We start from the raw sequence: 25,914 nt of genomic DNA, 5'->3' as shown, positions 1-25,914 counted from the left end.
AAGGAACTCAATTATTACTACTTTGACATTTTTCAATTTCTAATTATTTTATGTTTCTGTGCTCTTTTTTTGCAGCAAATGTAATGATTATGATTTCACTCTCTAATCAAATGTTGGACAAGACAATGTTCAACAAGTTAAGCTACCTAATAAACAGAAAAGGATGAGAACGAATAATCAAACTACACTTTATTGTGATAAAACTTCACACTTGATACAAAAACCAAATAGGAGTCAAACACGACACATTAAAAGTTAGTTTTAAACTCAGGGTGCTGTTGATGTCCTGACCGCTTTATTCTGCCTACCTGTGTATGATACATTAATATCAGACAATCAAATGACAACATTAAACACACTGTCAAACGCCACACAGGATGTGCAGTAATGCACACAGTCTCGGACTGTCTACAGTGTGTTTTTGATTTGAACTGTTTATCTTTGCAGCTAGTTTTTGAAGTCTTATCAACTACCATGTTAGGAAAAAAATCCAAAATAACAGGCAAACCTTGAACCAGCAGGGCAGGACCACAGCTGTGGAGATATGGTCTGTTTCTTCGAACATAAAATTCTTAAAAGTCATTTTATCAAGACAATAATAAGTTAGTTATTTGTCTACTCATTTTGCTCCATTTTCAAACCTCATGTGGTGGCGCTTTACTGTAACTCAGTCCAAACAATTGCTTTTGTTGTTCAGCAATACTAATATCTAATATACTAATTAATCATTTATATACATAAACAATGGAAACATTAAGCTCTAATAAAATAATGCCAGTGTAAACAAGCTTCAGTATCACGCAACGCCCAAATATTGCACATACATTCATAAATATACACGTTTACTTTGTGCCTTTGTGTTTATGCATGTGGCTGCATCTCTACGTGTGTGGGATAAATCTGTGTACAGCCCAGTTTGAAGAAAACCAGGATAAATTAAATCAGGTGGGGAAAGAATGTTTGAATGAAAAGATGGCACAAATAAACACACACATATGTACAGTACCTACACACACACACACACACACACACACACACACACACACACACACACACACACACTCTCACACTCACAAAAGCACTTGTGCATAGATCTCAAGTCTCTTTGTGCCTCATTTACACAGACACACAACAATGTTCAGTTACAGAAACATTTAAACCATTGTCCTCACAGCAAAGTCCATTCTGTCTTCAGTTCTGGTGCTTCATCACAATGGATAAACAATGGACATGTGTGTGTGATTGAGCCTGTTAAGTGTGTTTTGGTCCCACTCTGTCTGGTTTGAACCTCGTTCTTTGGTCCCAGTCTGTGTGGCGCTGCAGTCTTCAGTTTCATTACCATAGAGGCAGAAGACCTCCAGCCAAGGAATGTAGGGTCCAACTAATACAGATCTCAGATCTGATTTAAGTTACTCAGAAGGTGCATATTCCTCCGAAACCACAGTCCTCCAAACAGGAGCTGTCGCGCACCGTCTTAGGCGTCCCCTGTTTGATCAGATGTCAGCTGCTCCTGGTCGGAGACGTCATCGTCAGCTGGTGGCCGCGCCCGGTCAAAGAAACCACACTGAGGGAATCACATGAACCCATTAGTGTAATATTGGATAATTAAACTACCACAAGGAATGCTGAGGATGGTGGATGATGTGTATGTGTACCTTCCACATGGCTAATGTTAGCATGGCCAGCACCAGCAGCCCCAGCAGTATGGCCAGGATGATGACCCAGAGTGGAACAGCAAACGACACATCAGGAGTCCCCCATAACACCAAGGTCCCCATCTGCAGGACACAGATACATACAGTTAGATGTTTGCAAGTGCTGATACGCCTGACACACACTTCTGTTACTGCCTGCATCTTACCGAGGTGGTGTGTTGAGGCAGCGTGGAGGGTTGGATGCGGTACGGCATGGCTGTGACCATGAAGGACACAGTGGAGTTGAGAATGTAGGGGTCATTACGTCGCTGTAAGACAAATACAACATTATTATTTAAAAAGGTGCCATTTGACCAATCACATATTCTAATTATTATGTTGGTTTTGTAGTTTCACACATTTAGTGGAGTTTAGTTTGAACTTTGAACCTCAGCTTTTAAGCCAACATGGACAAGAAGTCCCTAAAGTGCTCCGAAAAAATCTGAATTTAAACATCTTCCATGACAACTGGGCAAACTCCATCTGCTGATGATGATCATATGATTTGATCATAAGCTCCCGAACTGCGACGTAATGGACCTCACTGTGAAATAGTTTTCTGCTGTTTCAAAGGTCAGGAATGAACTTTAAGCCTTAGTCTAGTTTAGTTGCGCAATGATTCAGGAAAAACAATGACAAACCCTAAAAAAAGAGTGATAAACCTAGGAAGGAAGTAAAGCATCAAATGAGTAATCAACTGAAAATCTCAAGATAACAGGCAAAGACACTGACCTGCAGGAAAGTGTGCACCCAGAGTCTGGAGCGGACCTTGACCACCGCGCTCTGCCCACGATCCAACCGGCCAACCACACACATGATCCTCAGACAGGAGATATTGGTGCAGTTCTGCAGAGAAACAAGAAGCGTGGAGAGGAAACAGAGGACGGAGAGAGCGGAGAGACATTACATACCTGTGAATCACTAATGAATGTTTGTTTTAGTTTGTCTTCTTGAGAGAATGACCATGTATGTGAGGCTCACCAAGGTTTTACCGCTATAACTCTGAGCGGCAGTGACAGCTCGTTTGTGGCGCTGAGACGGAGCGCTGGTGTTCCTCAAGAAACCCAATAATTCAGGCGTGTCCTGGAGAGAGGAAATCTGAGACAGACAAGGAGAGACAGTTGGCATCATTTTGACTATTTTACTTTTTGTATTTCAGCAAGTCAACTGGAAATCATAAGATGATCAAATTAGGTCGATCCTTAAAGTAGACATTTGATTAGAAATGTATGATGATGATGAGGAAAATGCTCACAGCCCTTCGTTTTATCTTTTAACATTCCTTCTACATCATGTGTTTGGGTCTTTTGAGGACAGTTATTATTCAGAACATATTGATTATCACATAATGGTGGTTTAACGTGGTCTGTATTGCACATGGGCTCAGATCTGACGCAGCCCAGACAGCCAATGAGAAGGAGATGGTGGACCTGAACACAGACCTGATAACGTTTGTAAAGTACGATTTTACAGATGTTTTAAGAGATGTAATAAAATAACACAAAATCACCAGACATGGAAACTCAAAAGTGTGACATTTATCATTTGATCAAAAAGTGTTTTGTTGAAAGAAGGATTTGAAAAGATTTTATTTCCTGATTGCTGCTCACACAGTCAAGCTGACAGCAACAAAAGACAGACTGACAGCCAACAAGACTGAGTAACCTGAATGTCTTCAAGTCACAGCTCACAGATAGATAATAGCTGGATATCTTAATTGTTTCTCCGCGGGGAGTCTGGCAGAGGGCTGTGAGAGCAGCTCGATGGACTTAAGATGTAAGGACAAGTGCTGATTCCTCTCAACTAATTTTGGAAGCGCAGCAACAGTTGCTTCCTGCAGCTAAGTGGGCAGCAGCTCTGTCACTCAGTCATGAGCGTGAAGTGACAGAGCTGCAGAAACAGGCCACAGATGACAATAATGGTTCGAGATGTGTAAATCTATTACTGTAAAATAAAAGTTTTACTAAATGTAACCTTGCTCATATTTCTGACCAGAGAGGCCTGACCTTTAATCACACAAGCGCTGTGTAGACTCATTTTGTTTACACATATGATTACAGCTTGTAGCATTTCACTTCCTGACATAATTATGCACTTTTTGAAATAAGTGCATGTTTTCTTTTTGAATTACTCTGCAGATGAAATCATAGATATTGGAAACTATTCCAGCTCTAATTTCTGCTAATAAGCACAAGACTCCATCCTCCTCCTTTTGAGCCAACTGGCAAAGAAAATGGAAAACAGCCAGAACAAAGGGTACAATTATGTTTTAAATAAGCGGGTATGAGTGATGGAGAAACGGATGGATGAATAAGCCGCTAGCAAAACAATAACTAAAAGTCTCAAATTGCAGGGGGTTCGCTGGTTTAATAGTATGCAAGAAAGGTAGATTAGTGGTGAGGAATACTGTTAAACATGTTTCTGCATGCATAAGCGTGTATATGTTCATATGTTGTCATGTTACCTGAAGGCCAAGAAGGTTGAGGCTGGTGTTCGTCCTGCAGCTAATTGGTCCGTCAGTTTGAATCTCCATGGCATACAGCAGGTTCTCGTCACGGAAACGGGAAGGCCAGCCGACCTGGAGCTCAGCATCCTGAATACTGCTGGGACCAGAGTTATGGAGCTGGAGCGAGAGAGAGGGAACAGACAACCCCCCTCCAGAAAGTCAGTATTGTGCTCTCTTCTGTCTTATTAGTAGGTCTCAAGTGACTGAGGCTATAATTAGGTTATCATAACTGTGGGATGATGACACAGGCCACCTGTGTTTTAGTGAAGATAATACTAGCAGGGAATTGAAATACAACACAAGCAAAACCTGCAGCATCACCTGGCTCCTCATTCCCCATCAAAATCAGGATAACTGAATTATGAGCTTAAATTAATTATCAATTCAATAAATCCTCCTTTTTTACCCTGACCTGTATTCTCTCTCTCTCTCTCTCTCTCTCTCTCTCTCTCTCTCTCTCTCTCTTTCTCTCTCTCTCTCTCTCTCTCTCTCTCGCTCTCTCTCTCTCACACACACACACACACACCGACACACTGTCATTAACACTGAAGCAAGTCAACCAAACAGGACATGATCCTGGTGCTGCAGGGCAGGAATTCTGCAAGAGCAAAAACTCTGTCCTCTCTAACTAGAAGCAGCTGCCTACTGGGAAAAGTACCGCAAATGAAAATCATTATCAGCTGCAGGACAGGCCAGACGCGGCTGCAATCCAGTTCAATGAAGCAGCCGTCCCTTTAAAACAAAAAGAAATCACATGTACAGCACACAGACACACACACACACACACACACACACACACACACACACACACACACATACCCCTATTGTAAACTGTCGCCACTCTGTCTGCCATCCTCCCTCCTTCTATCCATTTGTCCGTACCTCTGTTTGACCTTGTTTTTCCTCTCAATGAACTTTACTCATTACACTGTGTCCAGTCTTAAGAGCAATCCTCCCGTCCTTTCTCCTCCCTCCTTACCTTGCTCCCTATTCCCTTCTCTGTTTTCCCCCCTTCTCTCTTTTTCCCGCTTCTTCACAGCAGTAATTACTCCTGAGCTGGAGACCTTTGATCAGCCAGAGCCCAATTCTTTATAGAGCTACTGTTTTTGTGTGTGTGTGTTACTGTTTACTTCACCTTCCAGAGCCCCCCTCTTGCTGTAGCCTAATTCACGACTTCCCACACAGATTTTTTTCTGCTCTTTTCATCTTAACAGTCTGCTCAGAGACACGCTTGACCAGCAACAACAAAAACAAAACAACACAGCCTTCTACTTGTTCATCTCGTCATGTCTGAGCTCACCTCTACCTTCCCACTTTCCTCTGCACATGAGATTCAGCTGTCCAGGCTGTGTTTCTATGTATTCTATGCATTTACCTCATAGATGTGCGTTACTTGTGGTCCCACGTCGTCCTCTTTGACAGGCTTCTCTTTGGGTTCCCAGCGTGGGAATGGCAGCACCACCTGAGAGGGATGAGACACCCTGAGGAGAGGAGAAACGGCTCAGTGACACTGATGCATATACACCATATAATACTCACTGACTACATGAATGTTAGCAGTGTTATTGGTCATTGGTAACACATTCAGTGTTAAGTGTTTTTTCCTAGCTGTGGGCTGTGGGTTACTGTCTGGTTGTGTTGTATCCCTCCACTATGGCTCAACAATCAAGCACACATTTTTTACACTGTGGTTGCACTAGGATGGGAATGTGTCTAGTACAGGGAAGAGGAATTATTACAGAGACCGACAACTTTATCATTGTACTGAATCTATGGGCAGTGAGTATAACAGTAAGAAAGACCTGCACTTTAACAGCTATGTTTTATTAGGTCAGATTTTTTAGACATTGTTGGAAAATAAATTAAATTATATGTTTATTAGTGAGGTCATAATTAGAGGTGGTGTTGTACTGGACTACATTATATTGAGAGGTGTTTCTAATGTTTTGTCCTTTACATTTGCATACATGAGGGGGCAGAATATTAGAAACACCTCTGAATATAATGCAATCCAGTACAACAACACCACTAACTATGACCTCAGTGCTAAAACATATAATTTAATTAATACCTCTATGACATTGGATTGCTTTAGATTGTACAGGTGTACCTAATAAAGTGGCCAGTAAGTACCTTTCAAAAGAGAAATTAAGCACTTTTTTTTTAGCTTTTAAAACATTCATATACCCTCTATAAAGACAATTCTACAGCAAATACCACATCTATGTATTACAACAACTGTGATTTATAATTCAAAATACAAATTGAAATGCTAGATGGACACAGCTGAGCCAGGACAGTTTCACAGCAGCACAGGAACAACACAGGAACTCCTCGTCCTCTCTCATCCCAGGTCCTCTGTTTGTATATACAACTGACCACACCCAAACAACGCCACACAAGGCTCCAAGCTTTGAAGTGTGTGTGTGTGTGTGTGTGTGTGTGTGTCAGTGGGCATAGGGGCATCCATGAACATGTCGAAGGCGACGTATCCCATGTGCACATGATTAGTTCAAATTTATTTCTAGAAATGTGTTTTCATGCTGTTTTGCCATTTGTATATAAACAGGCTCCGCAAATTTAAACATTATAAAAGGGGCAAATTTAAACACTGCAAAGACCAAAAAGTTTAGGCTGAAACCCGATCAATGGCATCTTTGTGGAGCCGACACGGCAGCAAAGAATTTTGTCACTGTTTCTCAGAGAGGACGCCACGCGCTCACACGCAAAGACGCTTGACTCACCCGCGTAAATCGAGCTGAGCTCTAGCAACGATGGACACATTCAAACTGACTGGGTTGCTGTCGGAGTTATCTTTGTTGGAGCTGTGGAGAGACACAGGGAGTTTAAATAAAATGAAGCACACATCACACTGACTATCCTCTACATTCTGTATCTGTTTTCGAACACTTTACAGGAGGCTGTGATACAACATGCTTATAATAAAGCTGTATTTTTATGTTCAGTTGACTCCAAGAGGAATTGCTCTGGCAGCGGGCTTGGCCAGCATCTAACCGTCTGTGTCTAGTGATGTGATGTATTGAAATCAACACAAGGAAGCAAACAGTGAACATGTTGTGTAGAGCTTGTCTCCACTCTGGAGTTCCTCTGGGCCATCTGTCTTCTTCTGTGTCTGCGGTTAGTTTCATCAAACCACAGACAGCAACGGGATCAGGAGGACAGACACAGAACTTATTTACATGGCTCAGAAGAAACAAACAACTCTTTGTGTGTGTGTGTGTGTGTGTGTGTGTGTGTGTGTGTGTGTGTGTATGTATGGGTGTGTGTGTGTGTGGGGGGTATGCGTGAGAGTCGGTGGGTGTGTCACCTGTGGATCTGTAGCTCAAAGCTGATCTTCGGTCCGGCGTCTTCCAGCCTTTGGACAGAAAACCTCAAACCAACAGACAGCTGGGCACGAGTGTGGAGAAAGAGGCAAAAAGAAGAGAGAGGACGTATAAAAAACATGTGACAGGAGAAACAGGAGGACAGTTAAAGAGAATTGAGACGAAACTGTACATCAAAGGCCATATCATGTTTAAAGTGTCCTGTAATCAACAGTGAAATCCCTGTTAACTACATTCTCTTCTGTTGTTACATACTGTAGGCAGAAGATCAGGTGTGTGTGTGTGTGTGTGTGTGTGTGTGTGTGTTGTGACAACAGCAGAAATCTAAAATCTGAGAAAATCCAGACTACACACACTTAAAAGCCATAGTTAAGGTTCTTGTCTCTCGCCAGTTTAAATCCCCTGTCCTCTAGGCTAACTCAAAACACGTGGAGGATTTAGCTCATCATCAACTTTACCGCAGCAGTGTGTGTGTGTGTGTGTGTGTGTGTGTGTGTGTGTGCTTGTCACTGTATGACACTGTGAGCGCGCATGTGAACGTGTGTGTGTGTGTGTGAGCTCTACTGAACAACAGGTCAAACACATGGTCCAGAGAGGGAACTGACAGCATGCAGACTCGCACTAACACTTCACGAGGCAGGCCTGCGGTGGGGGGTGAGGGCGGGGTGAGGGACTACAAAGTCAGGCCATCTTTATGGGACACATTAGAGAGAGAGACTGGTGGAGAAGAGGCAGGCAGGAAAGATCTAAAGAGACAGACACCAAATGAGTCGGTCAGAGAGAAGACGTCACTATCAGCTGGATAGTCCCTGCCACAGACAGAGGAGGATTGTCTTAAATCTTAAAAATCTGTTTTTTGAGCCCAGCTTGAAAGGTGACTGTTAAAAGTTTGCAGATTTGTCCTTTAGAGAGGCCAGCAGCTGTGGTCAGCTTGAATTTATGTTGGTTACAATGGATTGTACATTTTCACGGTGGAGAAAAATCATCAAAACATCCACAGAAACGTTTTCAAAACACTCTCGCAGTGTTGTCAGATTCTCTGCTGTCCATCTGTATGCTCAGTGTATTCTAAATTATTATCATATTGCTACAATATGGCTAAATGCACTGCTTCTGTGTTGTGTTACTGCCCTCCTTGAAGCTACAAAGCGTTGCCACAAGCACTGTATTCAGCCACAGTTTGGCAAAACAGTGATTCTTTGGAGCAATGCTGAGAGAAGTGGTTTATGTTGAAGTAGTGGTTTGAGAAGTTTCTAAATGCATTATAAGGCATTTTTGTCAGCCATACAACGTTGCTATTATTGGTATCCATGGGAACAAATACCAATTCAACTGAGCACTGCTGCTGTGCTTAAAGAGGCATGAAAACTTATAACAGCCACTTACAGGGTTACCATGTTAACAAGAATTCTCCGATATCTAAATATAATTGGTCATTTGACTTGAGGAAGATACCGCTGTGGTTTGTAGTCAGTGTGCAGACATCACTCTTTGTATTAGGTGAGAAGGCAACACAATGTGATCATATCATCACAACAGGATTCCACTGAAAGCTGATGGATGATTACTTGATCTATAGCTCTACCTTAATGTTATCATTCATTATTGATTGCTACCAAAGCTTTGGCAAAATATGCTGAATTTAAGCACCAAAGTTCATTGAACTAAAATGAAGACAAAAAGAGAAAGAACAGCTGAAGAGATGCAGGCAGGCACAAATAGAGAGGCCAAAACCAGCTTTCCTTCAGGCATGTACCTCCTGCACTGATCAGCCCGCTCTGTGAGGCACTACAGCTGTGTCATGTGGCACCAGGAATGAACTCCAGTGATGAGAACTATTTGGTTGCACAATATAACTGGAGTCTGTATGGGGTATATGGAGGTATGTTCTGCATGAACTCATGGATTCCTGAACGTCCAACGGGGCAAGGGGAGAGTTAAATATGGGAAACATCTGGATGGCTGTGGAGCACACACACATACACACACATGCCTTGTCCCTTTCACATGCCTTGTTTTGTTCTCCTCCCCCAACAGTGAAACATGACCACATAATTGATTTATCAGTATGCCGTGTGTCACCTCCAGAGCTCAAACGCACCTCTGTGCCGGCCTTGACACGTTTATAAAAACCCCACATTCACAGTATTACACACACTTGATCACACACACACACACACACACACTGAAGCACATGTGACACGCTTTGTGGCACACATAGGTACACCGACGTGGTAGAATTTCATGTAGGAAGGGACCACTCTTTACTTTACAAAGCCTTGGCTTCCTGCATGTGTCAGCCATCCAAGAGCTAAATGGATTATTATTACACACTACACACACACATTTGCACCCACACACACACGCATTGAGTGTGAAGCATAGTCAAGGGAGTCAAAGTGTGTGGAATGAGGGTCAAGGTGATGATCAGTAATCATTGGAAACCATCAATCAGTCTGAATTAAACCTGAGGAGTAACAGCCGTAGCTTCTTAGCATGGACGTTTGAAAGGGATGTTTTAGTGAAAAGTGTGTGTGTGTGTGTTTGTGCTTTGATGTGTAACAACTCACCTCTGTGCCAGCTATCATTGGGTTCCCGAGGTCACACACCACCATTCTGGACTCATTGACCATCTTGTACTCGCAGTTTAGCTGAGAAAGGGACTAAAGAGAGAAGAGGAGAGGACAGGAGAGGAAAAAGAAAGGGACAAGTACAGTGAGAGAGATGATGAGGCAAAAGTGGATGAAAGTGACAAATAGGGAGCATTGAGAGTCAAGAGGGGAAAGAAAAGGACATCGGAGGGAAGTGTAACACCATCAAAGGGGGAAGGGAGCGAGGGAGTGAGAAAGAGAAGGAGGGAGGAAAGGGGAGGAAGAGTGATGAATGCTCTGACAGTAACAACCTCATCAATCAAACAGCCCCATTACACACTCATTAGCGCACACACGCGTGCAAACACGCACACACACACATGCACACACAGACATAAACACACACACGCACACACACACAGACATAAACACACACACACACACACACACACACACGCACACACACACACACACAGCAGTTGACCCTATCCATTTCCGTGGTCACTAATGCAGCTTGTAAATCATAATAGGGGCTTTTGGGCTGTTGCCAGTAAAGCGTACCCTGCTGATAGCCTCGCCTTAATCACTCCAAACAAACACACACCACAGAGACACAACAGGATGTGATGTCGTACTGTAACTGCAGCCTCAAATAGCTCACTTCCTCATTTCATATGACCACTTGGCACATGCTTCAATCACGATGAGACGACTGCCTCAAGCCTATATGTCTGTTTCCAGTATCCATCCTGCTGGCCCTTGACATCAAACGAGTATAACTGATTTCAGACAAACGTGTGTGCAGTGTGTGTTTATTTACCTCCACCCTGCGCTTCACTCCAATATAGTCAGCCTCCGGTGGTATCAGTGTGTGGAGCTCTGTCTCATAGGCTCCCTCTCCACGGTTCACCGCAGTTATGGTCAACATGACCAGATTGTCATCTCCAATCACCAGCTCTGAGCGATCCCTGTGTGTGTGTGTGTGTGTGTGTGTGTGTGTGTTTTATTTAAAAAAGGAGAACAGTGTGCAGAGAAAAGAAATCATTTCAGTCATGTAGAGGACATAAAGCACATTGCTGCAGTTACATAAAAGAATCTCTGTCTCCTGACTTGTAAAATTCAGTTTTTCATTTTTAAGATTTGACTTTCTTAGTTCACGTGCAGTCTGCTGGAATGCAATACCCTCGACCCCAACAATAACCCCAAAAATGTGTGTGTGTGTGTGTGTGTGTGTGTATGTGTGTGTCAGTCAGTAGAGGGTGACAGGATGTTTGTATAACGCTGCCATGGAGATATCGTACAGCTGGAAACACTATAGAAAGTAGGCTAATTCACATACACACACCACATGGTAAATGGAACTATAATGTGAGCAACTTCAGCGTAAACTTTGCTCATTGTGTGCTTGAGGAGTAACAGACACTTTCTTTGGTTCAGCTGTGTGTGTGTGTGTGTTTGGCCGTGTGAAGTGTTGAGTGTTTACAGGTTGAGGTCAGAGGGGGCGTGGCCATGTCAGTCTTACATGCTGGCAGAGAGCTGGAGGTCGGGGATACAAATATTGTCGTCACCGCAGTCCAGGAGAATGTAGGCCTGAAGGGAAGAGGGGCACAGGGAGGGGGATGGTCATGAGGAAATTTCTAAGGTACACTGGACATCATCATGAAGCCAAAAATAGAAATAAACTGGGACACACCAGGATGCAGGTGCTGTATACATACAGACACATAACATGCACGCTAGAGTTGTGCTGTCCAGGTCCTGGGCAGCAGAATAAGTTTTGGGCAGTTTTGTTGCACCGAGCATTGGGCTGAAGTTGGGTTTGGCTATTTTAAAATGTAGTTTTGTAATAAATCTTGATCTCTTTCTCTCGCCCTGTGGTTACTCTAATGGTCTGCATCCGTGGGTGTTATGTGTTGCAAAAGCCTTGTAATGTCCAGCATTAGAAGAAAGTGCAGCCTGGAAAGCTAATGGTAAGTAAAGGAGAAGCTAAAAATCACTCAAAACCCCCAGATAATTGGGACAAGCTTTCTTCAATGAGGTAACATGAGATTGTATGATCAATGAGTTCAGTACTGGAATCAAAAATGAAGAAATGGCTTGCTGCACATCAAAAACTCAGCTTTGGTATTTATTTATAACACTTTCTGCAAGTGGAAGAGCAAGTAATGTGTTTCGCATATTCTTCATCAGGCTTGCTTCTTTGACAAATAAGGGCTGACGTCTTGGTGTGCAACACACCATTTCTTCATTACTTTATCTTTTGCATTGCCTGTGTTTGGCTGACCAGCGCCAGACTGAATTATACTGCTGTGCAGCAGACTTTCTTATAGTTAAGTTCTGGATTATAATATGTGTTTGATCTATAAATTTTTGCTTGGAAAGAAGGTCTGAGTTTCCATGTTTATTTGATCTATACTGTGAAAAGGCAAAGTTGAGCTTGATATTAAGGAAGATTATTTCTTATTTGTGATAAAGCCTGTCTGTGTTTAAGGCAAGCACTTTCATCAAAGACCAAGCGACTGAAATATAACATCAGGATGGATTTGGGTCTCAAATTTGGCAGAGTGTGTTAAGAGTTGGGCTTAGTCTAGTTGAGTCAAGTCAGTTTTATTTATAGCCCAATATCACAAATCACAAATGTGCCTCAAGTGCCTTTACAATCTGGCCAGCATATGACACCCTCTATCCTTAAACCCTTGATTCACATAATGAAATACTCCCCAAAATAAACCCTTTGACGGGGGAAAAAATGGAAGAAACCTCAGGAAGAGACAGAGAGAAGGGATCTCTCTTTCAAACATGCAACAGATGTACAATATTATGCTTATTATCTATTATATTATACTCACATGCTCTTGAAGGAAGGTGCTGCTGTAATGGTTGAGAACAGGTGGGAGGTTTTGGCCTTGAGAGGGTGGAGACAAGCTGTAGTTCAGAGCCAGTGAGATTGGGGTCAATTTGTCCCTGAACTCATCTTCCTCCTGAGAGAGCAACAGAAAAAGGTGAGAAATGCGCAACTGTGCTTGGTTTAAAGAGTAAATCTAAGAGTTGGACAGCTGATGTGATTTCTATGCATGTGATTTGCTCACTCTCAGGAAAATGGTGTAGCTCAGGCATGCACGTGGGCGGTTATGACCCAAAGTCAGGAGCCCTGTGCGCTGATGCTGCTGGGTGTCCAGGAACAAAACTCTCTTAACTCCGCCTCTGGTGCCTTTCAACCAATCCAGCTGCAGCTCTGCTCTCAGGTCTGGTCAGAAGGTAATGATGCAGGGGTGGAGATGGATGGAGAAATGAGAGGAAAGCATGAGAGTAGTGACAATGAGAGTGAATATGGCAATCCAGCCAATCAGACACTCCTCAACAAGTGAATCCACATGGTCCATACTAACTTTCCATTAGTGATGAAGTAAGCAGCCATTTGTAGGCGTTTTAATCTTCAGAGCATCATTAGACAGTGGAACAATGTACTTTACACCTCCTCTGTCTGCGTCTGTCTACCCTGCCTCCTGCGTTTGTTCTCCACTCTGATCGGTGTGGCAGAGACAGCGGTTTCACAGCAGGAAACTCTAATGAGATGTATAATATAGGTGGCTGTGACGACTGTCCCACCCTCTGCTTTTCCCTTTTGCCTCCCTCTCTCATATCCCACCACATTGTGCACAGCTGCTCACCTACAGAGCTGGGGATTCCTACTCCACTCACTGCTGCACACACCTCCACCTTCAGACTGGAGCGAGAGAATATTAAGAAGATAAAGAGATAGACAAGAGAGAGGGAGAAGATTGTGATAACTGTTAGCATATTGTACATGATCAACACTTTACCAAGATACCCTCGATGCCTTATCACCCACATCCACACTGACAAAGTGAACAAAATGCACGGGTGCCTGAAATATTTACCCACTCTTGATACCACAAGGTTCTTTATCAACGAGTCCGCCAATAAATCACACAGAATATCACACCTACGAATAGTAAGCCATGCAAGTTTAAGGGCGTCTCCCCAAAACTAATAAACACATTAAGAAGTAAGTCACAATAACACCTGAAATATAAAAGTGAAAGTACACATGATCAAAACATGGAATGGTTGCTTAATTTGGATATTTTATAGTTAGCTAACTTTGTCTCAAAAGCTTGGAAAATAAGGCATATAATGTGTATTTACTGTCATTTCTCTTGTGGACTAAATTTACAATATGCTGTTTTAGTAATTTATGAATTTTGTTGTAGACACGGAGGTCTGAACATGTGATTACGCAAGTTGTGTGAATTGGTATCTACTTTCAGACTTTTTGTAGCATCATGTTTGCATTCTGGTTCTGGTGGTTTATATTAAATTGCGGTGTCTTGTAAGCCAGTGCAGGCTGGTCATATTTGTATACACAATCAGCATGAGTTGTGTGGTTAATGAACAACATAAAATTAGGTGCTTTTCATAGCAGCGACTTATTTGGAAGAAATCATGCTCACTAAGCTCCAATGATATTATTAATTTGTTCACTGTAGAAGTTTCGACCACACTCTTTCTTTATATTTGTATGCATGACAAAATCATAAAAAACGAACTATATAACTAAATAAACTGCTCATAACAAGGCACTTATTCCTTCCTGTACCCCAGGAGGCAGTGGGGAATACCGCTGAGGGCCCTGTGAGCCCCTCAATTAGACACACAGACATGGGAGACTGGGAAACACTTCTGAGTTTCCTCTATTTATGTGTGTATGAATGTATATGTAAGTGTGTGTGTGTGTGTGTTATCACCTCTTTAATCAAGAACAGGAAAGTGACTCCCACACAGGGAGTTAATATCCACTAATCTGAGGAGGCTTACAGACGCAACGCTCCCGATTCCACACTGAAGACAATATGAGGCATGAAGTAAATGACTTCATGTGATTACTGCTTGTTTGGTTTCAGTTCACAAACCCTGACATCCACAAAGCAGATGTTGTGCATGCTTGTGTGTTTGCTAATAATTAAGATCCCCATTAGATGACACAATAATGATGAGCTAGTTTTCCTGCGTTCTAAATGTGTGTGATGCAGATGTGAGTTTATGTAGGTGTTTATATGTGCGTGTGTGTGATAAAACACAGGTTTCTATTTTAAAAAACGCTCCCTTAAGTCATTTTGACCTCTCCAGGTGGTTTCATGCAGGTTTAATATATGTTGCATGTAAGCGTGTGTTTTGTGTTTTTTGGGTGGGTGTGCTCTAATAAGCACTGTGTATCAAACTTAAGTGTATGTAGCGCGGAAATGACCCCCATTTTACTGACAACAGCTCTGGCGTTTGGTTAGTCATTACTGTGTGTAATTTTCCCCAAAATGCATCTGTGCTCCACCACCCAGCACACTGCTAGCTGGCCCTCCCTGCAAACGTGCACACATAAATCTCTTCCCCACTACCCTGGGTCTGCTTAATGAGGAAGAAACTTTCAATTTAAGACTGGTCATTAAGTAGCTGTCCCTCCTTTTCCACCACTCCTTCATCCTCCCATCCAGCCCCAGTTTGTCTCATATATCACCATTACATTAGAGTCTCAGAACTAAACATCAGATTTTTCAAAAAATAACTTAGCATTCATTTGAAGTCCAGCTGAAGTCCACCTGATGAATGTAAGTCCAATAGTCACTCTCCTTTCAGCTCTGTTTTTGGTCTCCACCAACTCCTGAGGGAAATATCCTGCTCTTTAGCCACTAAATGCTCCACTATTCACCAGCTAGTCGCCAACTGTCTGACGGAGATTTTTTTGCTGTCAACAGCTATAAGAGACGAAAACAACTATAAGAGTGGTGAAAGGAAACCAAAACAGTACATTTGCGAGCTGGAAAACCAAAACAGTGAGCTGAAACTCGCCATAAATCTCCATAGAGCTGAGAGGAACTGCAGAGTCAAGTGTTAATTCTCTGGTTGGTTCATCATTTTACATACAAGTAGTCATGTGATCCATTGTTAATATAATGTTTTTTCATCCGTTTTTTGATAATTCTGGAAATACCTTCAGAACAGCGGCCAGTGTTATCAAATGACCCTCTAGGTTTTTTCAAAGATCGGCGGGTTATTATTTTTCCAAGAATTGGATGCTTAACCTTGTGACTCAAATGTAATGGTAATACATGAGAGGCACAAACTGGGGCTACCTCCCATCATACAGCTCTCCAGGTCTAACCACAATGTCCAAAAATCTTCACTCGTCTGAAACACAAGAGCCTCAGACATCCCTTAACTCTACGAGCTGCTGTTTGACTCTCTGCATGTGTGTGTCTGTGTGTGTGTGTGTGTGTGTGTGTGTCCTATGTCCAATCTGATCCCATACCTCCAACCAAAACTTTATGAAGGTTTATCTAAATAAGCTGAGTTTTGTTTTGACAGAATTCCACAGTTTAGTGCTCTCCGTCAATCCGACCCAAACCCTGTTCCCTTTTCACTCACTGCCAACACTCACACCCCACTACGCACACACAGACACCATGATGGCAACTAGCCGAGCACACGTCTCCCGTCCAAATAGTCCTACAGCGGTTCCAGCCCCAATAACTTAGGACCAACAATAGACTGTGGCGAAGCAGCAGGAACCTTTAGGCCCGTTCCCCTCCACTAAACTCACCCCAAGACTGTTCAAAGCCAGCCTGCTAACCACAGGAACAATAACATAATCAAAATAGAATTATGCAGTATCAAATTAATTGCACAGTCCCATAAATCTGACTTTCCAGGTTATATGAGTATGCTTTCTCAGTGTGCTTCTAAATTATTGCATTAGACACACAGACAAACAGACCTTGACTGATGGCAGATGTCTAGAGCACAGGGGTGAAATATTTGTCACATCTGTCAGAGTGTATGTGATTTGTGTATATGTTTACTCTATACTGCATACCATCTTATGATACAGTATAAGCAGTAAGATTTCTGGTGCAGCTCTGTGGTTCAGTGCAGCAGTGGGCCTCATCAGTCTCAATACCTTGATCCCTTTAGCTTTTATTCACCTGCACACACACACACACACACACACACACACACACACACACACATACACACACACACACACACACACACACACACACACACACACACACACACACACACACACACACACACAAAGTCTGTCCCCAAATTCCAACCTACAAATGAATTATAACTATCTGGAGTGTTAACACTGGAAAAGTTACATTTTCACTTTTCATTTTTAGCTTGACTTTGAGTGTGGTGTTGATGGACGCTATTGTCCCACAATACAATGTCAAACAGAAGTAGAGGGGCGACACACAGCTGGAAAAAATTACATCAAATTGTGGACTGTGGTGAAAAGCTAGACGAGCATTTTAGAAAACAGAAAAAAATCTAGTATTAGATTCTTTGGGAAAACATGTTGCTTGTTTAATTGTCAGTGATGTTAATGTTTGTCAGTTGGTTAATGTTTTGTATCATGAAGTACATTTATTTTTTGTACATTAAGTTTTTATTCGTTGACGTTTGTATAAGGCAATTTATTTAACCTCGCAAAAGTCTTGTTGACATTAAAATCTCTTTTTCAAGAGAGGCCTGGCAAAGAGGGCAGCATTAAAACATTGTTACAGCAATAAATATCAAAAACAACAGGCTAAGGCCATATCCAGTTATAAATCAGTATATATAAAGTGCTATTTTCCAGATCCTATAAAACTGACTTGAATTCAGTAATCAGCTCTGACAATTTCAAGTCCTTTTGTGCCTTGTTCCAGAAGAAACTCACATCTGGAGAACATTGTGACAATACAGGCTTTGGTTTCTACACATATACTGTAGGTACACAAGTAAGGAGCAACCAGCCCAAGGAGAGATATATGTAAAAGTCAACCATTGGAAAGGTCTGATATGTGTGTTGACTATCTAAGCATGCTCCTCTTACCAGGTAACCATAATGTCTGTTTGAGGGAGGTGACACTGTCGGTCATCTGGGTTCAGGATCCTTGGAGTCAAGATCATTTCAGCTTCAACAGACACTACAGCTCGAGACCTGCACACAAACACACACACAAACGCACATACTGTACATAAGACAATCTGACAAAAGAAAACTCACAGAAAAGCACAAACGTGAGAAACGAGAAAAAAGCTTTATAGAGCGAGACAGAACACCTTGTATGTTCTTACCTGTACACCGACACCTCGCCTGCGCCGAACGCCCCCACGATCAGATCTGCATAGAGAGAGAGAGAGAGACAGAGACAGACAGAGAGAGAGAGAGAGAGAGAGAGAGAGAGAGAGAGACGGGAAATAGAGAGCTTCAAAGAATGCCACAGATGGGACTGATTTCAAGGTCTCCAGCAATCTTCATCAAACACATACTTCTCACGTTTAACACACACACACCATTACACACACTGTGACATTGCATTGACTTTCTGATATCACCATGCTTTTTCTTTCTTTTCCTTTCACACGTGACCCGGTTCAGACTAAATTCATAAACACAACATGCGTTAATGCGTGTGTTTGTGAGTTCAGTGCATATATGTGTGTGTGTTCATATGTGTGTGTGTGCTGTGAGACAGGGACCCCACGCTGCATTCCTGCGCCATTAGAAGTTCACATCGCTGCAATCACATTTCGCTAAACAGCATTTCCCAACAGCCTGCGTAGGAGCAGCTCCTAATTGTAAGCAGCAACAGATCTCATCTATATGTGATTTTTTATTTGTTTTCATGGGTTTTGTGATGAACACTTATAATTGGCTCTCAAGAGTTTAAAATAGAGCCGGCATTTAATGGCTGCGGTTAGGGGACACATACCAATGGAAGCCGCACACACACACACACACACACACACACATAGACGCAGACCCACACACATACACATACAAGTGCTGATTAAAACAATGTGAAACTGAAGAGAGGCACTTAATGGATACAAGGCACCACTGCCAGATGCAGCAAAACTAAGTTGTGTGATCCTGAGAAAGACGGAATAACCTCATACTGCTCAGTGAGAGGCAACTGGGGCTGTGAGCTAATGAATATTTTTATGACCAATTAATCTGTTATTATTTTTTATGATTAATTGATTAATTGTTTGGCCTATAGAATGATTGAAAATAGTAAAGAATGCCATTGAAATTTCCTAGACTTTATAAAACTAGAATTTATCCAGTTTGCAATGACATAAATACTCACATTTGAGAAGTGGGAGCCAGCGAGTGTTTGTCATTTTGACTTGATTTTCAAAATCTTTGTCCATTAATTTTCTGTTGATGAACTAATTGTTTAATCCAATTGGCCAATTGTTGTTTTAGCTCTAGAGGCAGTCAGTGGAAAATGCTGTGGTAACCTGCTGCAGGCGATACTGGACTAAGCTGGTGGCAGTGCACTCTTGTAGACTTTGCTTGTCATTTACTGTGTCTTTCCTCTCCTGCATATTTAAGAAGAAAGGGACTAATTGAATCTGAGAGAAGCACATCTGTTTCTGCCTTTGGCCGCAGTCACTGAGTCCCCCTGAAACCACAACATTAAACATTTAAGCCCTGTCCCTCTTCCCCTGGGGTGTGCTATGCCGTTATGTGTGTGGCTCTGTGTGTGTGTGTGTGTGTGTGTGTGTGTGTGTGTGTGTGTGTGTGTACTGTATCAAAAAGTCTGCAACGAGAAAAGACCTCAAGATGTGGGTTTTGTGGGGCAGTTGGAGAGGTACGGAAAAGGGGGAAAAAGAACGCAAGAGGAGGAGGGGGTGACAGAAAGAAAAGGAGGGCAGAGGATAGTGCACTTGGCCTTTAAACCGCAATCTGTGAAAGCCATCAGAAGCAAGGTGTGTTTTCAGTAGAGGCAGAGAGGCAGAGAGGGACCGCCTCACTCCCAGTCCAAATTCCTCCGTCCATCCCGCTGTTGGAGTTGTGTAACCTGGAAATCCAACTCCATGGGTGTGTGGTTGACTGTGCTCCTTATCCTGACTTTATTGTTTGCTCTCAAAACCACTGCATGACATGAGACTGATTTGAGGACAGGGCACCTCTGGGGTTAAGTGTGTGTGAGAGTGTGGGTGTGCGCATGGCTGCACTGTGGGCTAAATCAAATAACGGCCCACTTTCCTTTTCATGTCAATCCCATTTCCTTACACACAGGAAAGCTTGCCTGCCACTGTTGATTTGAGGTTAGCACGCGGGTGTGTGCGTATAGAGACACACCGAACCGTACCTGCACACAAATGGGCTGACACACCAGTGCGTATACACTCCACTCATTGACGGCAGGTATAGTCTTGGTAACTGAGCTGCATTAGCTGATGGTGTCTGTTCTGGGCTGTGAAAACACAACCTCCATCCAGAGTTTAGACAGACTGTCAAGCTGTCACTGGCAGCCTGCCCTGACTGCCTGTTTGGCTGCAGGGGACCGGCCTCCATGATGAAATGCCAAAGGTCAATGGCACTCAAAGGAAAAGGAGGCGGTTTCAAGAGTGAAAAGGAAATGGATTTCTTAATTCTTGGATGCATGTGTGGGATTTCAAGGCTATTCAGTAACTTGCCAGCTATAATACATATTTCAATACGACTCTAACACTACATTATTGCACTGAAGTACATTTTTCACACTTCAGACAAGGACCAATTGGCTGGTCCAAATTGGGGAGGATTTTCTCAGGATTGCTAATTATGGCAGGTTTTGTTTAAAGGTACATTTCGAGTATAAAATTATAATACTGAGGGAACTTGCAAAAAAAGAAAACGGTACAAATTACTACCGTACTACTTTTACTGATTTTAAGCGGAAAGTACATCCAGAATACACTGAAAATAAAGATGGTCACTAAATATACAAGTAGTCATGGAGCCCAGTAATACATTTTACACCTACTTACCAACCAAATGACCAACCTAATGACCCCTCACCACCTCACACATCCAAATCACTGACCCTGACATGTCTCTGTGTCTGTAACTCTCTCAGCAAGTCAGTGTGTGATTGACAGGTAAAACATTGTCAGTTTTTGACCTTTGACCCCTAAAATGCACCCTGAGGCAATCTGACCCCCTTCTAATACACAGCTGACCCTAACCTTAACTCCAGCCTTCAGCCCGAGTCATACTCTGCCTCCACTGAATCAGTGAATCATGCTCACAACCAAAGTTGCCTCTAGTTTAATTAAGCTTATTTCTGAGCAGTAGACCTCAAGTGTGGGTGGCATTTTAGTTCCTATATTGCCTTCTTTGTCATCTTTGGTCTCTTCCACCTCTCATTTAATTTCCCACTGCAAGCTATCTAATAAAAACCCAAACATATGACATAATCTTTTAGAAAAAAAAGTCCATTAAAGCTAAAAGTGGAGCTTAATCATCATCCTGCCTTCTCTCTGTGTTCCTGCAGCAGACTAATGACATTTAACATCGATGGGAGCATATGGCGGCTCTAGCAGGCCTCCCAGACGCCTGTGCCGTCCTCTCATAACGCTGATCAAACATCCCTGGCTCCTTTGAACAGTGTGACTTTACTACCGTGCTAACGACACTCCGTGTGTGTGTGTGTGTGTTTCACTTCCGCCAGTCAGCTCTCTAATGACAGACGACACAAGCACTGCACCGTTTGTGCCTGTTTATACTGTGTGTGTGTGTGTGTGTGTGTGTGTGTGTGTATGTTGGCTGAAAGCTCTGCCACCCATGAGTTTCTACTCTTTTCCACTTCCTCCTCCACCAGCCTAAGTTTCAACCTGTAACCCTGTGTGTGTGTATTTACTGTACAATGTTTTTAATTCGGGGTCTCTGATTTGCGGTGGGTCTGCGCAGGGTCTAGATTTGACCTGAAGCCTGGCACACACTCAACACACACTCTCTAGCCGCCGGTGAAACTGATCACAAGCCGCACATGTGAACTTGTGTGTAATCGTGTGTGTGTATTTCCTTTGATATCCTGTTTGTGGAATGAAGAAATATGTTATTATAGCAGAATGAAAAGGAAAAAGGGGGGAAAGGGAGTGGGGGCAAAGAAAAGAAAAGGTAAAACAAAACAAATTCTCCCTTTCAGCCTAATCTGTGGAAGCACAAAGCCAGAGTAATGCTGAGAGTGGAGCGGCTCTAAATTAGGGAGAAAATTAGGTAGTAAAACAGTGGGTTTTATAGACCTGGACTTTTTTCTCAAAACTCAAAAACTCAAGTACATAAACAGCTTCACACTCGTATAAAGAAATCTTCTCCTTTCCAGGTCTCTTATGATTGTAGTGAGGTTTCTATTATGATTTGTAAAGTCAGAAGGTGGAGGTGTCAGGTAAAGTAAGTAGGTGGCACATAAAGTAGGGAGCTGCCTGCACGTAATTTGATTGAATGCTGCTTTGTCTGCTCACTGTTTTGGAAATATGGGCCGAGGCTTGAATGTCTGGCAGACTGAACATGCGGATAATGTATTATTATCCTTCTTTCTCTCAATCGCATGTTTTCTCTCCTTCCTAAGTACTGTAAATCCCTAAAGAATGGATGCGGCAGCAGTTTACTGGCATTTATCCCCATACCCCCTTCTTCTGACTGATGACTTTACCAGAGGAAAGGAGGAAAGCAACACAGGAGAACATGGGGATGGTAGTGGAGGAGTGCATGGGGGGAACCATGAAATGTGGAGGTCAAGAATGAAGAGGAGGGAGGCTGTAATGAAAGAAGCTGGAAGGAAAGTGGAGCAGAGAAGGAATGCAAGTCTGAGGAAGAATTTTGATTGGACATGGGGAGCTGAGTGGAGAAGGATTGACTTGTTGAGTGGGAGTATTTACCAGGATACTGATTGTTGTCCATGTCTTGGCCCCCTCTCAGAGTGAATCCATATCCAGGCAAGCTGCTGCTGGAGGTCCAGGCTGCTCTCAGCTCTTGGCTCAGCGTCAGGCCTTGCGTGGATACGTCTCTGTTACCGTTAAAGATCAATACTCTGCCTCCACGCTCCTCGCCTCCAAACGGACAGCCCACCGCCACGTCTAAGGGATGACACACACACACACACGCATGGTTTAGACATCAGCAGGGTTAAGGCCCCTCTGAGACAAAAGCAGAGGAAAACATACAGGTAGAAGGAAAGAGAGAAGGAAAAGAGCTTGACCTGCCTTTACCTGCACTAGGGGACCATGTCAGCATTGCCATTTACCTCTTTAATTTTGTTTTACTCATCTTTTAATCTTGTCTCTCCTCCATCTTTCTTTTTCTGTCTGGGCGCTGTTCAGGTCATTAGTCTAATTCTTGTTTACTTAGTATTGTGTTCTGCATGGGAAACATTTGGTTGAATATCACCCTATAGTAACAAATGCATAGAGGGCAGGCTAGGAGGTTGACATGGCAACAAGTCTGTTTGGGTCTTAAAGGAATAGGAAGTAAGCAAGTAATTCTGGTTAATACATTTATTTGCTTTAGAATTAGATGAGAAGAGCAATACCACCACCATGTTTTTTGATTAAAAATGAAGCTGTAGCCTGCTGTAGCTAGGTTAGCTTAGCATAAAGACTGGAAATAGGGGGAAACAGCTGGTCTGGCTTTGTCCAAAGGAAAAAAAATGCTTCTAAACCTCACTCATTAAAAGATTATATCTTAATTGCTTGATCTATCCAAAACAGAAATGTAACAAGACTAATGGCCAAGCTAATGGCCCTGAGGCTTTACACTTAATGCTAACATCAGCATGCTAACTAGCTAGCTGTTTCTACCAGCTTCCAGTCTTTAAGCTAAGCTTAACAAGCTTAGAAAGACTCCTGGCTCCTGGCTCTAGCTTGATACGTTACAGACAAATATGAGGCTGGTATCGATTTTCTCCTCTAATTCTTAGCAGGAAACTGAATGACTGCATTTCCCAAAACAATACCTTTAAAGCCCCTGATCTTACATATTTCTCTATACCCTTAAACAGTCATGACTAAATATGCAACAATCAAAGACTCAAAAACTCAGCTAATCTCCTTCATCGGGACTGTGGGTGTGGTTTGATCAGATTTGATTGACAATGGTCCGGCAAAACAAGCAAACATCCCCACAATACTCATCAGTTTGTCATCAGATTCTCATCAGATCAAATGTTGTCCTAATTGATGGACAAAAGTACGCAACATCCATTTTTTGCCCATTTCAAACCAGATTGAAAAGCGCAGACAAAAACACAACTTTGACCAAAACTTTGCCCAAAAATGTTTGTTTTTATGTCGCTCATAGAAAGAGGATGACTGAGAAAGTAGGTTTTCAGGGCCTTTAAGAATTCCTTCAGAAATGCAGGCATGTAGTTATGGAACAACAGAGCACCTGCACACAGAGAGAGAACAATTAACATACTGCAAGCACCTGTCCAGATATGAAAAGTCATAGATTCTATTACCATACCATACTTTCTTTGGTGTTTACTCTTTAACCTCTTAATGACCACACATTGCACTGTCCTGCATAAAAGTATCCCTCAGTACTGTAACTGTCCAAACACCTCTAGACATCCTGTTTGTCTCCGGACCCCCTCTCTCTCAGCCTAAACAACTAGTTCCACATGAAGCAGATTGTTGGGTAGAGAGGATAAATGCAACCATGTGTGTATGCAAGTGTATATATGAGCCTGCGTGTGTGTGCACATGTGTGTCTGCGAGTCTGTATGTCTATGCATGGGTATGTGTACATAACTGAATAGCTGTGTAAAAAAACATCTTATTTTAAAAAAAAAGTCTTCAAATAATGTGAAAGTCACTCACATTCACAGTCACATTGCTCAACAGCATCCCACACATCCACAGCAAAATGTGGAACACCCACTGTGATCACTGAGACCAAAACTATAGGAGTATGTTACTCACAGACAGAAACAGGCCGACACTCTGTGAGCGATGGTGATAGAAAGCCAGTGTTGGCTGATAGAAATTAAAAACAAAAAGAGCCACATGGCAAATTGAATTAGCTAAATTGTTAGGTTTCAGCTAACACTCAACAAAGCCATGAAGATGAGAGGAAGTGGGGATGGTTCAGCTTTTATGAAGAATTTGGGAAATGGAGTGATGAGGTCTCTGCTATGGGAGGAGGAAGAGGCTCCGTGTCATCACAGACATAGAAGGGATCTGTCCGTGATTACGCACACGTAATCACACGGTGGGCACAGGTACACTTGAACACAGGAGTTTGACATCTGCTGAAAACCCTGATCACAATGTTTCCACGGTAACTCCATAATGTAATGCCGAATAATGAAATCATGCACAGACGTGGACTTGTACTCATTAGTTTAACTCTCAACAAGTCTTCTCTTCTCTATGTCACTGCAGCTGGCAGAGAGGCTCCTCAGAGACCATCACATCCTGACACACAGCCTGATGTGATTTATGTTTCTTGCCAGAGAAAGCTTCAGTATTGATCCAATGGTTATTGATCTGATTGTTAAAGGGTTTAAAGGGGTCGGACACACATTAACGCACTCTGGCCATGAATAAATAAAACTTGATGATTGATGTCATATGAGGGCCAAATGGGCATCAGTTCATTCTTTTTTAAGGCAACAGGCAACAGGCCTTAGCTTCATGGAGCATTTGGGCTGCAGGCTGCTTGGTTTGTGTGTGTGTGTGTGCATGTGTGTCTTTGTCTAATCAATGTGAGGATAAAACAAACACATCGAAGAGGAATGAACTCTGGGCTGCAGGACAGAAACTCCCAGATGATTTTATCTCAGTGCACATCTGGTGAGTTAAAAATAACTCCAACACACACTTATACACACATGGCCTTAACCCTTATCATCACAGGAGGAAATAAGTTCACACAGACAACCTTTCATCGCTGCACTTCCTGATTGGCTGAAGAGCTTTAAGTTTTCTCA

General features: G+C 42.6%; 1 protein-coding gene across 1 annotated transcript in view; it reads right to left on the bottom strand.

The window, feature by feature from the left end:
- Positions 1-1,474: 1,474 nt before the first annotated feature.
- The window catches only part of itga8 (integrin, alpha 8), a 36,592-nt gene continuing 12,152 nt past the window's right edge, over positions 1,475-25,914 (bottom strand). Inside the window, exons 13-30 of the mRNA XM_070911312.1 lie at positions 22,865-23,062; positions 18,281-18,326; positions 18,036-18,143; positions 13,807-13,862; positions 13,225-13,382; positions 12,985-13,116; positions 11,658-11,725; positions 10,956-11,103; positions 10,115-10,207; positions 7,529-7,608; positions 6,945-7,025; positions 5,576-5,681; positions 4,159-4,317; positions 2,676-2,792; positions 2,427-2,540; positions 1,862-1,963; positions 1,656-1,778; positions 1,475-1,564 (exon numbers count right to left, since the gene is read on the bottom strand). Of these exons, the coding sequence (XP_070767413.1) occupies positions 1,475-1,564; positions 1,656-1,778; positions 1,862-1,963; positions 2,427-2,540; positions 2,676-2,792; positions 4,159-4,317; positions 5,576-5,681; positions 6,945-7,025; positions 7,529-7,608; positions 10,115-10,207; positions 10,956-11,103; positions 11,658-11,725; positions 12,985-13,116; positions 13,225-13,382; positions 13,807-13,862; positions 18,036-18,143; positions 18,281-18,326; positions 22,865-23,062 (1,979 nt within the window). The remainder of the gene's footprint in view (positions 1,565-1,655; positions 1,779-1,861; positions 1,964-2,426; positions 2,541-2,675; positions 2,793-4,158; positions 4,318-5,575; positions 5,682-6,944; positions 7,026-7,528; positions 7,609-10,114; positions 10,208-10,955; positions 11,104-11,657; positions 11,726-12,984; positions 13,117-13,224; positions 13,383-13,806; positions 13,863-18,035; positions 18,144-18,280; positions 18,327-22,864; positions 23,063-25,914) is intronic.

The sequence above is a fragment of the Enoplosus armatus genome, chromosome 9 (genome assembly GCF_043641665.1).
Source record: "Enoplosus armatus isolate fEnoArm2 chromosome 9, fEnoArm2.hap1, whole genome shotgun sequence".
Classification (NCBI taxonomy): Eukaryota; Metazoa; Chordata; class Actinopteri; order Centrarchiformes; family Enoplosidae; genus Enoplosus; species Enoplosus armatus.
The sequence above is the reverse complement of the archived record's forward strand: the minus strand, read 5'-3'. Positions and strand labels throughout refer to the sequence as shown.